At 42.3% G+C, this 14,583-nt stretch overlaps 1 protein-coding gene across 1 annotated transcript in view; it reads right to left on the bottom strand.

The window, feature by feature from the left end:
• The window catches only part of LOC118092113 (macrophage mannose receptor 1-like), a 64,506-nt gene that overhangs the window by 15,863 nt on the left and 34,060 nt on the right, over positions 1–14,583 (bottom strand). The window contains exons 16-23 of the mRNA XM_060281062.1: positions 14,488–14,523; positions 13,157–13,326; positions 11,418–11,518; positions 8,947–9,047; positions 6,381–6,529; positions 5,455–5,566; positions 2,584–2,726; positions 444–546 (exon numbers count right to left, since the gene is read on the bottom strand). Of these exons, the coding sequence (XP_060137045.1) occupies positions 444–546; positions 2,584–2,726; positions 5,455–5,566; positions 6,381–6,529; positions 8,947–9,047; positions 11,418–11,518; positions 13,157–13,326; positions 14,488–14,523 (915 nt within the window). The remainder of the gene's footprint in view (positions 1–443; positions 547–2,583; positions 2,727–5,454; positions 5,567–6,380; positions 6,530–8,946; positions 9,048–11,417; positions 11,519–13,156; positions 13,327–14,487; positions 14,524–14,583) is intronic.

Genomic DNA, 14,583 nt, shown 5'->3' with positions numbered 1-14,583 from the left:
CTCTCACTACTAAGGAAACATAACAAGCAAATAGAAAGAGAATCTACCCAAGTGATACTGACACAAAAACCCCACATACATGTGCTTTTGTAAACAATGAAAACCTTTAACAAAAATTGTTTTAAAAAGAAATAGAACTAAACTTTTCCCCCCCAGCAGCCTCCTCTGTCCTGTTTTGGGGGTGGTATAGAGAAAAGTCAAGTCCCCTATCAAGAAGTACACAACTGAGGTTCTTTGACACCAGGGTTCATCTCTATATATCTATAAAATATTGTTGTCATGATCACATTCTTTTCTTTATACAGCCAAGTACAAAATCTCTAATACTGGAAATCTAATTTTGTTTTTTGACAAAATGATATGGCACAGAAAACAGGCTTTGGACTCTAGAAAGCAATCTGAACTGCAAAATAGTTTTTGTTCTTTCTCTTCTAAAAATGTACCAGAGTTTCTTTGGCAGATGTAGCTTTTCCTGGCAGAACATGGTCCATCTCTCCACTTTCCTGCTGAATTTCCAGACCCCTTCATCATAAAAACACAGTCTTCCTAAGGAATTAAAAGATAAGAAAAAACAAATAAGACAAGAGCCATCAATTTGCGCAGGAGGCAATTATTTTATCCTAGATCAGGCATAGGCAAACTCGGCCCTCCAGATGTTTTGGAACTACAACTCCCATCATCCCTAGCTAACAGGACCAGTGGACAGGGATTATGGGAATTGTAGTCCCCAAACATCTGGAGGATCAAGCTTGCCTATGCCTGTCCCAGATTACACTTAAAAGCCCTCCTTTTGTACTTCTCAAATTTGATGAAAGCAGTACCGTATCCTTTTAGAACCAAGTTTGAAGATGAATACTTGTCGCTTCTCGCCGCTGTCTTACCCAATCCAGCCAAGAAACAGCCTCCACCGTTGAATGAAATCTCTAAGGAGGTGCTGCCCCCAGTGTGTCCTGGGATTAAGGGGGATTAGTGGAGCCCGACATATAACCTGAGATTTCCACCACTCAGGGTACCTGTAAAAGCTAACAGGTCGCATAGCCTAGCACCTGACTCCACAATTACCTGTGTGATTCCAGGATCAGATGGTGCAAGGTCCACACCAAAGCCCCAACTAAAGCTGTAGTGTTTGTCTAGCAGCACAAGAGGTCCTGTCTCTCAAGAGTAGGCATCAGTAACTGATGCATGCTCTGGATCAAGGGCCCCCTGATGTTTACAGGAAGTAGATTAGGTAGCACAGCCAGCTATAAAACTGTTCACATGATGCCCAACTCTTCCTGGTACAACACTTTCCCCAACTAGCTGCTTGGCTTGAGATGCCTGTTCTTGCTAACTGGCTGCACAGCTCCCTTTGCTGTTTCTGCAGTTCTGCCCTGCTTTTCAGTTCCAGTACTGCAAGGCATAGTACACTACCACTAAGTACCCCTCCCCACAATGACACCAGCTGATAAGGTCACTTGACAATCCGCTGATTGACAGCACTTCAAAAGTCCAGCCAGATAAGAGGGCTTGGAAGGCCTACGTAGGCCATAGCTGTCAAGTTCTCCCTTTTTTAAAGGGAAATTCCCTTATTCCTCGCAAGAAAAGGGAAAACTTGACAGCTATGACTTAGGCTTGCAGAAAGACATTCCCCACAGCTATTCTAAAGAAAGGTGTGAGCATCAAACTGGAGCAATAACAGTGGGTGGTCTCCTAATAACTCATCCTATCAGTCCAAGGATTTCTGCTTGCACCATGGGATTTCCCCCTTCCCTTGGATACATCTCATGCCCAACCCAAATCTGCTTCAGAGGGGTTGGGGGAACCCCTATAATATATTTAGAGGGTGCAGAAGGTGAGGAGATGGGGTGGAAGACATTGGTCTTTGCATGCAACTGAATCCTAGTAAGCCAAAATAGGAAAAAATAATAATTGCTGGACAGAGGCAGTGACAGGAAGATGTGTAACAATGGGTGAGATACCTTTTGGAATTTTCTTAATTCCCCAGCACACAAGGGGATGTACAATTGAAGTGAATGGCACTGCTGCTGTGTGATGGGAAGGAAAGAATTCAGTCTAACTAGGAAAAAGGAGCATTGGAAGATTATCCCTAAGTCCTTAACTCATTGGCAAAATTCAGACAGAATAAAAGCAGCAGACAGAGTTGAGATTAAAATTGCAACTCTGGAGAATATAATTGGCTTTAAGTCAAAATTGTCAGAGGATCCTCAGAACATGCTGCCCACCTTGGATACTTCATATATATTTTATTAACTATATAATTTATCTACAGTATTTGTAAAATTTCTATTCCACACTTATTCAGAAGTATTTTCAGAGTGGCTCACAACAGTTTAAACTACAATAAACAGAACAATGAAGAGTAAAATGAGGATTAACAATCATAACCACCAATCCATGTGTTAAATATCAAAATATGGCCAGCTAACCTTGCAAGATTGGCATGGGGAGACTTGTACTTTAATGGGGTGCTAATGCTGAGAAGGCACTCTGAATATATATAATTTCACTGCAGGAATGGAAAATAGGGAACATTTCTTGTATCTGAAAAAAATAAAGATGAAAGCCTTTGCAGGCAGGACTTACACCATAATCTGGAAAACCACTGGCCCAGTTTGTATAGTAGACCCCACTTCCATCTGTCCATAGAAAACTGTTTTCAGTATTAATATCGTTCAGTCCAATCCATGGATCAGTTGAGGCACTTTCTAAGTGCACTATGAAAAATGCTGAATAAAAACAAGGACATATTTCATCATAAAGCATTTGGTAAATACTCTCCCTCACTTATAAGTAATCAATATAGGATACCATGAACTGATCTAGTTATATTTTATGTTCATTTTGTTTTGTTTTTTAAAATTGTGTCATGCAGAAGTTGCCACTATGGTCCACTTCAGATCTTACTTGACTGCATCTTTTTTTAAAAAAAACAACAACAACTTTTTAAACTTGTTTTTCTTACAGAGAAAAACTATATGTGCCACCATTCCTGACCATTCTCTTAATGCAACAAAATGTTGCAGATGCTACATTGGCTACCCCTGCTCTTAAAAGGACCACATAATCCAGCTCATTAGATTTTTGCCTGGAAAAAACACAAACAGGCCATGATTACAATAAACACCCCTCGTTTTCACTCAGCTTAGGAAGGGTCTGGATCTGAATTGGAAGGGTCTTAGGAGAAAAAGGTGAAGTCATGATTTTGCCTTTTCTAACATTTGGTACCATCACACATTTTCCTTTCAAAATGACACACGGCAGACAATTTCTTTCTGACTGATAATATGCATATACATATAAGTTAAGATCTTATATATTAACAATGTAAATGTTGTTACTTCTCAAGTATTATAGTGCTTGTTCACAAGAAGGACTCCAAGAACAATCCCAAGAATTATTGATTTGTTGCATGTTGCATCATATTGTTGAAATTAGAGACTTGGGCAGATAACCAGAATATGATAGCTAAGGAGAAAATGCCTTATCTGTTGATGGATATGAATAAATATACTACATATTTGTTTCGACAGACCAATAGATTAGGCAAAATTTCATTGCAAAGTCTAGTGTGCTGAGGATCACTTATCCCCCTCAGCCTAACTGTGCTTTTGTATTTACCAATGATCTGAGCAAATAAATTTGACTTACTGATGGACATATAAACTCAGATTCATTATTTATCTGTCTTAAGCCTTGCTGCTTCCCGAAATGAGCATTTTACCTAACTCCACTATAAAGAAGGAGTAGGTGGCCTAATGTTGGCTCTTGGCCTAATTTCACATGAGTAACCTAGGGATGACATACGTCTAGATTTTCCCAGACATTACTGGGATTTCAAAGGCAGAATTGATGGGGGGAGGGAGAGGCGGAATTTCCGAAAGGCAGTGCTTTGTCCTGAATCTTAGGGTTTTCCTTAAAAAAAAGTGCAACAACTTGGGGTGTTTGGGTTTTTCCTTTTTGAAATATGGCAACCCTAAGTAACAAGAAGGAAGAATGTGTCAGAGAAAGAGGGGCAATGGGGGAGGGGAAAGAAGAAGTAGAAGAAGAGTTTGGATTTGATATCCCGCTTTATCACTACCCAAAGGAGTCTCACAGCGGCTAACATTCTCCTTTCCCTTCCTCCCCCACAACAAACACCCTGTGAGATGAGTGAGGCTGAGAGACTTCGAAGAAGTGTGACGAGCCCAAGGTCACCCAGCAGCTGCATGTGGAGGAGCGGAGACGCAAACCCGGTTCCCCAGATTACGAGTCTACCGCTCTTAACCACTACACCACACTGGGGTGCCCTGTCTATGTTTACGAAATAACTACTCTCCTGACATTTGTAATGTAGGAAGCTCAACAGAATGGATTCTTCCTATGCAGCTTGGGGAATTGGAGGCCTAGCCACATGGAAGGAGCTGGTAATATGCACTGCTGCAGAACCACCCTGGTTTCCAGCTCCTCTGTGGGGCCTTGAGTTTCTGGCTCATAGATATCTTGCACCAAGGATTCCCTTGCCAAGCTGCTTCAGGTCATAGCGGATGTGCTCCTGGAGACACCTAGTTTGGTTGTCCTAGGGGATTTTTGACATCCATGCCAACACAACCTTACAAGGGGCTGCTTAGGACTTCGTGGAAAGCATGGCCTCCATGGGGCTGTCCCTGAATAAGTTTGGGCCCAACTCATAGTCATGGACATGCCTTAGACCTGGTGTTTACCTCTATGGATGTGGGTGATCTGACACTAAGTAAAAGTGAAATAAAATAAGTGCCATGGTCAGATGACTTCCTGGTGCAACTGGACTTCTCCGCGACCCTTCCCCTCTGCAGGGAGGTGGGACCGATTCAGATGGTCTGCCCCTGCCACTTAGTGGATCCAAATGGTTTCCAGAGAGTGGTAGGGGATGTTTTATCCCACATTGATGGCCTTTCAGCTGATTTCCTGGTGGTCCACTGGAATGTGGACTTAACCAGGGCTATTCCGTGTGCTGCTCTGGTTCGCCAGAAGCGGCTTAGTCATGCTGGCAAAATGACCTGGAAGCCATACTCCGGTCCCTCAGCTAATAATGTGAGATGAGTGCCGCAACCCCAGAGTCAGTCACGACTGGACCTAATGGTCAGGGGTCCCTTTACCTTTACCCTTTTTATTCCCTCACTGCGAGAAGCAAAGTTACAGGAAACCAGGCAGAGGGACTTCTCGGTAGTGGCACCCGCCCTGTGGAACACGCTCCCATCAGAAGTCAAAGGAAAAAACAACTACGAGACTTTTTGAAGACATTTGAAGGCAGCCCTGTTTAGGGAAGCTTTTAATAGTTGATGAATTATTGTAGTTTAATATTTTGCTGGAAGCTGCTCAGAGTGGCTGGGGAAACCCTGCCAGATCGGTGGGGTAGAAATAATAAATTATTATTATTACGTATTGAGTCAGTGTTAAGTCAATGTGAGCAACGTGTTCTAAAAGAACCAACTGCACCTTGTGTAGCTTTGTTCGGTATAGTTGCCAGATTCCCTCCTAGATTTCTGCAAGCAGTTCGTGCATCGGACCAGCTTTTCCTTTCTTCTTTCAACCCAAATAACTGGAAGCACTACGTGGGGAGGAAAACTCCAAAATTCCATCAATTATGAAATGGTTAGTGAATTCAACCATCATGGGTTGCAGACATGGATATTTTAACTTGGCCTTGGAGAGAAATCCCAACCCTCAGATTCACTGACTTGACAGAGATTCAGATTGTGTGGAGGATGTAGTGTAGTTAATTTCTTCATATAGAAGCCAGGGACTAATAAAAAGTTGACCAATGCCGTGGAAAATGGAGGTGGGGGGAATTTACCTAGTTCCTGCTCTGGCCCTCCACCAGCCTGCAGAGGTTTGTAAATGGTAGACCATACACTACTTTACCTTAGTTCCCCAACCCAGTCACAAATGCTCTACTGAACATCTTTGGAAGTGATCAGATATGGAAATACATGTCAGTAAATGAGTGATGGATTGAAAGCAGGGTAGATCTGATTCAAATCAAATCAATTTAAATCACTAGCCAGTAAGACTTGATTTGAATCATTTTTTATTTTTACAGAAAGACTCATTCTTGCTGGTGTAATCTTAATATTTACAACTGGGAAGAAGGGCATGGAACCAGTGAACTCTTATTAGCTGACTGGCCAGCACTTCAAGGTCTCGCAGATCCCAGGACTTACAGAGTTACTATTTCCACCACCACCACCCCCCTTGGTGAAGAAGTGTGCATGCACACGAAAGCTCATACCAAAATATAAACTTAGTTGGTCTTTAAGGTGCTACTGAAGGAATTTTTTTATTTTGCTTCGACTCAGACCAACACGGCTACCTACCTGTAACTGAAAATATACCAGTATATTTGCAATCACTTTCTTAGTTACCTTTTTATCAAAGAAAAGCCAGCCATCCGCACAGCCCCCAACAGGTGCAGGCATTGTGGGAGCAGCAGTTGAATGGACAGAACTGTTATGCCTTTCGCAGATGAATCTGTTCTTAGCACCACAGTTTATGTCGTGCCATAAGCCTGAATAGAGAAGTTATGTGTTGATCAGTAAGATGAAATCACTCCCAAACAAAGAATGACATTTTTTTTAACCTGTTAGATGAAAGTGGAAGTCAAGTTTCACCTAGCGGTTGCTGGCAAAATTGCTACTCCTGCTGCAAACTAAAAACACGCACCAAAAAAACCTCTCTCCTAGTAGAGATCTCAGGGTTGCCATATGTCCTGTTTTTCCAGGACATGTACTCTTTTTCATGGGTTTGTAAAATGAGATTCATCATAGTGATCCGCAGTTAAAAGCAGAAGTTGGCAAATGTGTCCTCTTTTTTGCTCTTTAAAATATAAGACTCCAAGAGACTGGAAAAAGCACAATGATAGCACAACCAGAAGAAGAAACACTCTGCCAAACAATAAACGACAAGTAAAAACTAGAAAAGAGGTCAGGCATGCTAGAAAAAAAATCCCCCACAAGCTGAGGCAGCCCAAGACCTACAGTGTGGGACCTGCAAACACTGATATCAAGGGAATGCTAGTCTCTTTCAGAAAGATAAACAGGAGGAGAGGAGGGAGGAATGGAGTTCCTGCTGGCAGTGGAAAGGTGGCAAACCTTAGGGAGAAAGGGAGAAATAATTCAGACTGTTACACTGTCCTTGTGGAACACATGGCTGTTTTTGAGCTCTAAGATCCATTGAGCAAAGGAGAATGCCACTAGGAAGAGAACTCTTGAGAGTAGGTGAAAAGAAGCACACTTCCACGAGGGAAATCTATTTCTGTGTGGAGGTGACTTCAGGATGGCCCCACTATGAAACTGTCTGGGGAAAGGATGAGATCCCACTGGCTTGTTCAGATCCTTAGAAACAATGCCAGCATAGATGCCTGGTAGTTAAGCATGTTAGGCCACAGCCTCAAGATAAGACCTTCTTGCAAGAAGGGCAGCAGGGATGAAATACCAGCCTTTTAAGGGACAGTATGGTGTTTCCAACCCCAGTCAGAAAAGACTTTCCATCTCCTCAGAACACTTTGGTTGTAGAAGGTAACCTAGAAGCAAACATAATCTCAACTGCTGATGAGGCCGTCCCAGTTTGAGAAGTTGCTCTTGTTTCCTTGCCAAAAAATCTTAATTTCACATGGGATCTGAACTGGTGGTGACTGATAAGAAAGAAACTTTGGGTCATAATGGATTGCTTGAAGAAGATGTCAGCCAAGTGTGCAGCAGCTGTGTGAAAAGCAAGCTCCCTGCTAGGGATCATTAGGGAAGGAATTGAAAATAACACTGCAATCATAATGCCATTCTATGCACAACTTTGTGGAGCAACTGCATTTAGAATACACTGTGTATTGCTCTCATCACTTTACTTCAAAAAGGATATTGTAGAGTTGGAAAAGGTTCAGAAAAGGGCAACCAAAATAATAAAGGGGATGAAGCAACTCTCCTAAGAGGAAAGATTACAATATTTGGTGGGAGGTAAAAGCAAGCAAGTAAAAGCAAGTAAGAGGTGAGACAATACAAATGCATAATATTATGCATGGCAGGAAGAAGGTGGACAGAGAACACACACCCCCCAATAGTACTAGAGCTCATGGACACGCAATGAAACTAAAAGCTAGAATATTCAGGAGAGACAAAACAATGTAGTTCTTCACACAGTGCATAGAATTTGCTCCAGTATGAGGCAGTGATGACTACAAACTTAACAAATGAGCGCTAACAGGATGCTAGACTAGATGGGTCACTTGTCTAATGCAGCAGACAAGAAGAAGAAGCAGGAGGAGGAGGAGGAGGAGGAGGAGGAGGAGGAGGAGGAGGAGGAGGAGGAGGAGGAGGGAGTTTGGACTTGATATCCTGCCTTTTACTCCCCTTAAGGAGTCTCAAAGCGGCTAACACTCTCCTTTCCCCTCCTCCCCCACAACAAACACTCTGTGAGGTTAGTGGGGCTGAGAGACTTCAGAGAAGTGTGACTAGCCCAAGGTCACCCAGCAGTTGCATGTGGAGGAGCGGGGAAGCAAACCCGGTTCCCAAGATTATGAGTCCACTGCTCTTAACCACTACATCACGCTGGCAAGTGATATGTTCTTCTGTGTGTGAGCCGAGGCAAGCAAATGCATTAATGAAAGTAGTGACCCACATATGTTGTTGTTGTTGTTTAGTCATTTAGTCGTGTCCGACTCTTCGTGACCCCATGGACCATAGCACGCCCACATATGTATTAGTGCCCTTATGTGGACATACCCAAAATGTCCTCTGAAACATTTCCATATTCTGAGATATTCAAAGGAAATGCCAAATAATATTATTATTCCACCCACCTGTATCTTCAATGGGCCAGAATAGTTATTGTGATGTGGCATGGGTTCCACTTGTGGTAGTTTCTTTTAATTAATCAGTTGCCCTGCTATTGATTGTATATGCCCCTCCTTTAAAAATTGTAATCTTTTATTCTACTTGCCTGTTTCACGATAGATGCTGACACAGGTTTCGTCATCATTTGAAAAGCTGGGTTGATTGGGTGCCCAGATTGCAAAGGTCACTGGAGTTCCATCTAACCAACTAGAGAAAACAATATTAAATTATTGAACAGAACAGCATAATTTCTCTTTCATTTACACTGCATACTTTTACAATGGTTTTCAGTTTTTTGTGGGTGTTTTTGTTTGTTTGTTTGTTTTAGCCAATGGAACACCAGGTTAAGAAAAGATTTAGATGTCGAATTGAGTTTTGTATCTAGCAGCATTGCCAGATTTTTTTTATTGGCAAGATTCAAAATATGGTTAACAAAAAACCCCTAATCATTATCTTTAAAGATTGAGTTGCTATTATAGGGGAGCAGATTGCCAGTTATTTTGTACAATATTATATTTTAATCACCATGCGGTGAGAAATATTGGTGGTCCAAGGTCACATACTGAGCTTCATGGCTGAGTGAGAAGTCAAGCTCTGGCCTCAGACTCATAGTTCAACAGTCTAGCCATTACACCACACTGGCTACAGGGAGAAAGGAAGGCTGTGCCCCCAAAAACCTTGGAGCAGAGCACAGTAAGTTTGTAATGAGGGAAGCAGCACTCTCAGACCTAATACAGTGGTACCTCAAGTTACAAACGCCTCAGGTTACAAACGCTTCAGATTACAAACTCCGCTAACCTGGAAGAGTTACCTCGAGTTGAGAACTTTGCCCCGGGATGAGAACAGAAATCGTGTGCCGGTGGAACAGCAGCAGCAAGAAGCCCCATTAGCGAAAGCACGGCTCTAGTTAATAACAGTTTCAGGTTAAGAACGGACCTCCGGAACGAATTAAGTTCGAAACTAGAGGTACCACTGTAAAGCTGTGAGAGACGTGGCAGTTGTGGCAGCCTAGTAAATTTTAAGACTGCATTTGTACATTGCAATTTGCCCCGAGACCTTCTGGTGAAGGGCAGGTAAGAAAAGTATATTGATTGTTGTTGTTGTTGTGCGGACAGGCGGAGACCCCCCGACCCTGGGCAACACCTGTGCGGAATAATGACTCAAGACAACATGTTATGGGATTAAAATTTGGCCACAACTTTATTAAAACTTCAGATGTAGGGAGACCTTGGCTTAGGCATTGGGCGTTTATCACTCCCAGGTATGTTCCACCCACTATTGTGTGGGCTGGGCGATCCCTCCCCTTACCTGGCCAACTCTCTACTGGCAACGCCTCCCCATCTGGGATTTGGTAACTGGCAGAGGTAGGCGGCTACCTCAAGGTGTCCAGCCTAGGGGGGGGGGGCAAATCTAGGCTGTACTGCTGGGAGCCGCATGGGATGGGGGGGCTGCGCACGACTGTGCAAAAGGCGCCCCCTCATTTGATGTGGAGAGTGGTTGTTGTTGTTGTTGTTGTTGTTGTTGTTGTTGTTGTTGTTAATTGGCAAGTCAGAGCAGTGATGAAACGTGCTACTGAGCTCTTTGAGCCAAGGCCCCACCCACCAGGTAAACTCTAAAGCAAGAGGTAGCCTGGGGCTCTAAGGACACACTGCAGCTGTACTTTAACTGAACTAAAATGGTGAAAATGGCTAAACTGCAGTATCCCAAGCATTTCTGGGCTCACTGTAGCAGACAGGGGCGCTGATTTAGGCCCCAGATTATGGGCGCCAAGCGGCGTGGGACGTAATGTGACATGTTGTGCTGTGCCATCCTGAAGTCACATTGTGCATGCCGCAACGGCTCCTAGGGACTCTGGAAGTTGTGTCCGAGGCCCAACAAGACCTCAGACACCAACCCCCAAGGCTCTGTGAGGCATCAGCCATGATTTCTGGTGCTTTCTGAAGCACCAGAAGTCACGTCAGAGGCCCAGTGGTGTGGGTGCCAAGCACCCACAACAATTGTTCTCTGGTAGCTCAGGTACCAAAGGCCCCTTATAGTTGGCACCAGTGGTGGCAGAGCAGAATTGAAGGTGGGGTAGGATTTGTGCACTCCCCCATCATTTTCAATCCGCCTTGCCATTAAATTATTTCCACATGCTGATAAACACAAGCTTCTCCGTAGTTCAGGGGCATGGTTGGGGACTAAGAAGATTTTGGATCTTTTGGATCAAAGACTTCTCCTGGTCAGCCACTGGCACGCTCACTTTCCAGTCATTGGAGATTGATTTCAGCAAGGCAATGGCCATGGAAGTTCCTTAGGTGGCATGGAGAATGTAACTGACATCCAGCTGTCTCCGCCAAGCTCAGACCTCCCTCTCCACTCCCAGGAAAGGAAATCTGATGTTCTCATAGGAAACCATCAAAAGAACCACGGGATTGCAGAGTTAATCAGAAGACTAACTGATGAATGGTGGGCAGGTGTAACATCCTTATATACAGAACACTTAAATTTTAATGCTAACCTAGTTATGATCTAGAACAAAGTTAGTATTTACAATTGTTAAAAATCTGATTTCCTCTTCTTCTTTTGTTCACTTACCTGAACTTTCTATCGCGTCCCAGAATTAAACCAATATAATAATAATCATTATAATAATAATTATAATTATAAAAATTAAAATCACTTCCATAATACTTGATCTAAAACATACAAAGGAAAAAAAGAGAGTAAATGCAACGTAAATGCAACGATAAAATAATCAGGTATTCTCCAGAGCAATATAATTCAGTTATTCCTTGGAAAGTTTGTAATGATGAACATAATGTGCTTGTGCTGTTTAAAAACACAATTAAAGCTTTACAATTAAAACAAATTAAAATAGGTCAGTTAAAATGAGGTTAAGCAAGAAAGAAAGTTTTTTATTATGTTATACTTTAACTGCCCATTGTTTCCCAGGCCAGTTGTCCATTTAGAAGAGCATTCTGCCCTTCTGAAACATTATTTTATCTATTACCAGCACCATCAAGTTCCTTAGAAAATTATTCCTGGGCGGGATGTTTAACTTTGGTGCCATTAAAATTACATGCTTCGCCACAAAAATTACACATTGAAGAAAATATTCATAGATTTTAAAAGAATACAAATGTGCTGGAAAGTAGTACAATATAGCCACAGAATATGACGTTCCAACAGGAATGGGCAATAGAACATCTGCTGAGATCCAACAAGAGGATGATAATCACAAACTGTTTGGTGGACACTGTACCTCACTACATCTTAACTTCCTTGTTAACAGATAGCAATAAGTGTCAGCACTAGCAATGCCTTGAGAGTCTAATGCACACACGCCTTGCTATTTTCATGCTTGCTATCCAAAAATTCACTTATCTGCACTTAAATAATTATGCCCAGACCTTGCTATACTCGGGGGCAGAAATCAGAGGGGGGGGGAGCGAGATCATACAATTCAGAGAGCAGGAGAGGTCGGACAAATAAGTTTTTTTACTTTGTCTCTCTTTTGCTGATTGGAGAAGGGGTGGGGAAGAGATAAAACAAATCCTACATTTGCAATGTTCCCATAGGAATGAATGGAATTCATGGACTCATTGTGCAAACTCTCGCCTACCGAAGGATTTCCAGGGAACACATTGTGTTCAGTAAGTAGCAACTGCATCTGTTGCACCACACAATCTCACCAGTCCATTCAGGAATATGACTCATATATCCATGCCTGCGTAGAACCCTGATTCCGTGGAAACTGTTTTCAGTACAATGCTCTGGGTATGTGATGATTATTGGGGGTGGTTATACAGTACATGTATTTGCAAGCCTCATTTCCTTGGCTTATGCTATGATAGAAGTATATGACCACAAAGGTTGCTATATTTTACACACTTACTTGGAATTGAGACCCATTAAAGATAAAGACAATGAGACTGACTTTTCAGTAGGCATGCATAGAATTGCACTGCTAATCTCTGCAAGCTTTTGGTGCCACCGTCCAGAAGAAAATGATTAGCAGACAAAAAAATGGGGGGGGGGCCCTCTGGTGCGGGGGAGGGGGGAGGGAATAAACTCAACTATGAAATGGACCACCTTTGACTGTCAGCCTTCACTGGACTTCCTTGTGGCAGGAGGGGGCCTGTGGATGGCGGATGGGAAAAAGGCGGATATTATGTATGTATGTTTTGTTTTTAATGTGTAAAATTAATAATAATAATCTTTTAAAAAAATTAAAAAGCAGACAAAAAATACCCATGATCAAATAATTTATGTGCTCTTTTTTTAAAACCAAGCTACACTTGATTGGAAAGCATATGTTCCATATTTTTTCTTACATATCTCCACAGAAAGCGCCATTCACTTTTGCTTTCAATGACAGTAAGATCTCCTCCATGTTTCTTGCAGAATTCACGAGCTCTTTCGGCAGGTGTATATTCATTACTGAAATAGTACTCAGTGCCCTTGTACTCAATCCAGCCATTTTCAATTATTCTGAACGAATATTCTACAAAAAGAAGCAATTTTATTATTTTAATAATGAGTATTAAATTTAATATTAAATATTGAAGAAATTCTTAGCCATCCTTTATGGTATACAAAAGTGTGAATAACATTAATTCACACAAGCAGCGGTGTGGCTAAGCAACTTCAATGATCTCGCCCACTTTAGACTGTCAGATATATGATTTCAATTTTGAAGCACACAATGAACAACTTCTCCCTCTCCATTCCCCTGCCACAGCATGGTACATTTAAAGCTGCTACTTTCCTGATTACATTAAACTAAAAAAGAGAAAGAAAACAGTTCGATTACCCTGATAATTTATTTTCAAATTTAAATTTAAAATGAGCACCTAGGACTGTGGAAATATACAGTGGTCCCTTGACTTACAAATTACTCGACATCCGATGTTTTCGACTTACGAACGGGACAAATGGCCATCACACTTACGAATTTTTCTACATCCGAACGGAAACCGTTGGCGGTTTTAAATGTGGTTTTCCTCGACTTACGAATGTTTCCAAATATTTTTTTTCCTATGGGAAATCGCTTTTCGACTTACGAACTTTTCGACCTACAAATGTGCATTCGGAACGGATTAAGTTTGTAAGTCGAGGGACCACTGTATCTCCCATGCAAAAACAACAACTGGTTGGTTCAGTAATGACGATCATGGCATTATTTGCGGGGGGGGGGGGAGTGCTGAAAGGCAAGTTTGCAAAACTGAAGAAAAGACACTGCATATGTTTTTAAAGGTATTATGTTATGACTTCACATTTTCTAGCAGGGCCTGGGATCTCTTGATACAAAGCAGTTGTACCACCGAGCTATAGTACTTCCCCAATTGTATGTAATCCATTTCGGAGGAATGTGCAAGGCCAGGCCAGAAAGCAGCTACCATTGGCTCCTGGCAGGACCCTCAGTGGCCAAAGACAGCCTCTGGGGTAGCCCCTTCCCCGTTTTCCTTGAGGTTACTTAAGACCTGCTTATGCTGAGGGAAGGCAGAAACTGGGGTGCCCAAGCCAAGAAGCACACACATCTTTGGCTCCTGACAGAACCATCAGTAGCCTGAAATAGCTGTTAAGGCAGCTCCACCTCCACAATTATAGTGCTGCTTAAGAGAGATACATGTGACCTAAGCAAAGGTGGAATCACTCGACATACCAATATCACTGCGTGGTTCCGGTTTTAACTGTGCACCTGAAAACCAAACACATATTGCTTATAATGGAGCACAGTGTGATTTATATGGTATTGCAT

Source organism: Zootoca vivipara, chromosome 12, assembly GCF_963506605.1.
Source record: "Zootoca vivipara chromosome 12, rZooViv1.1, whole genome shotgun sequence".
NCBI lineage: Eukaryota > Metazoa > Chordata > Lepidosauria > Squamata > Lacertidae > Zootoca > Zootoca vivipara.
Note: the sequence above shows the minus strand (reverse complement) of the source record. Positions and strands in the feature narration are given on the sequence as shown.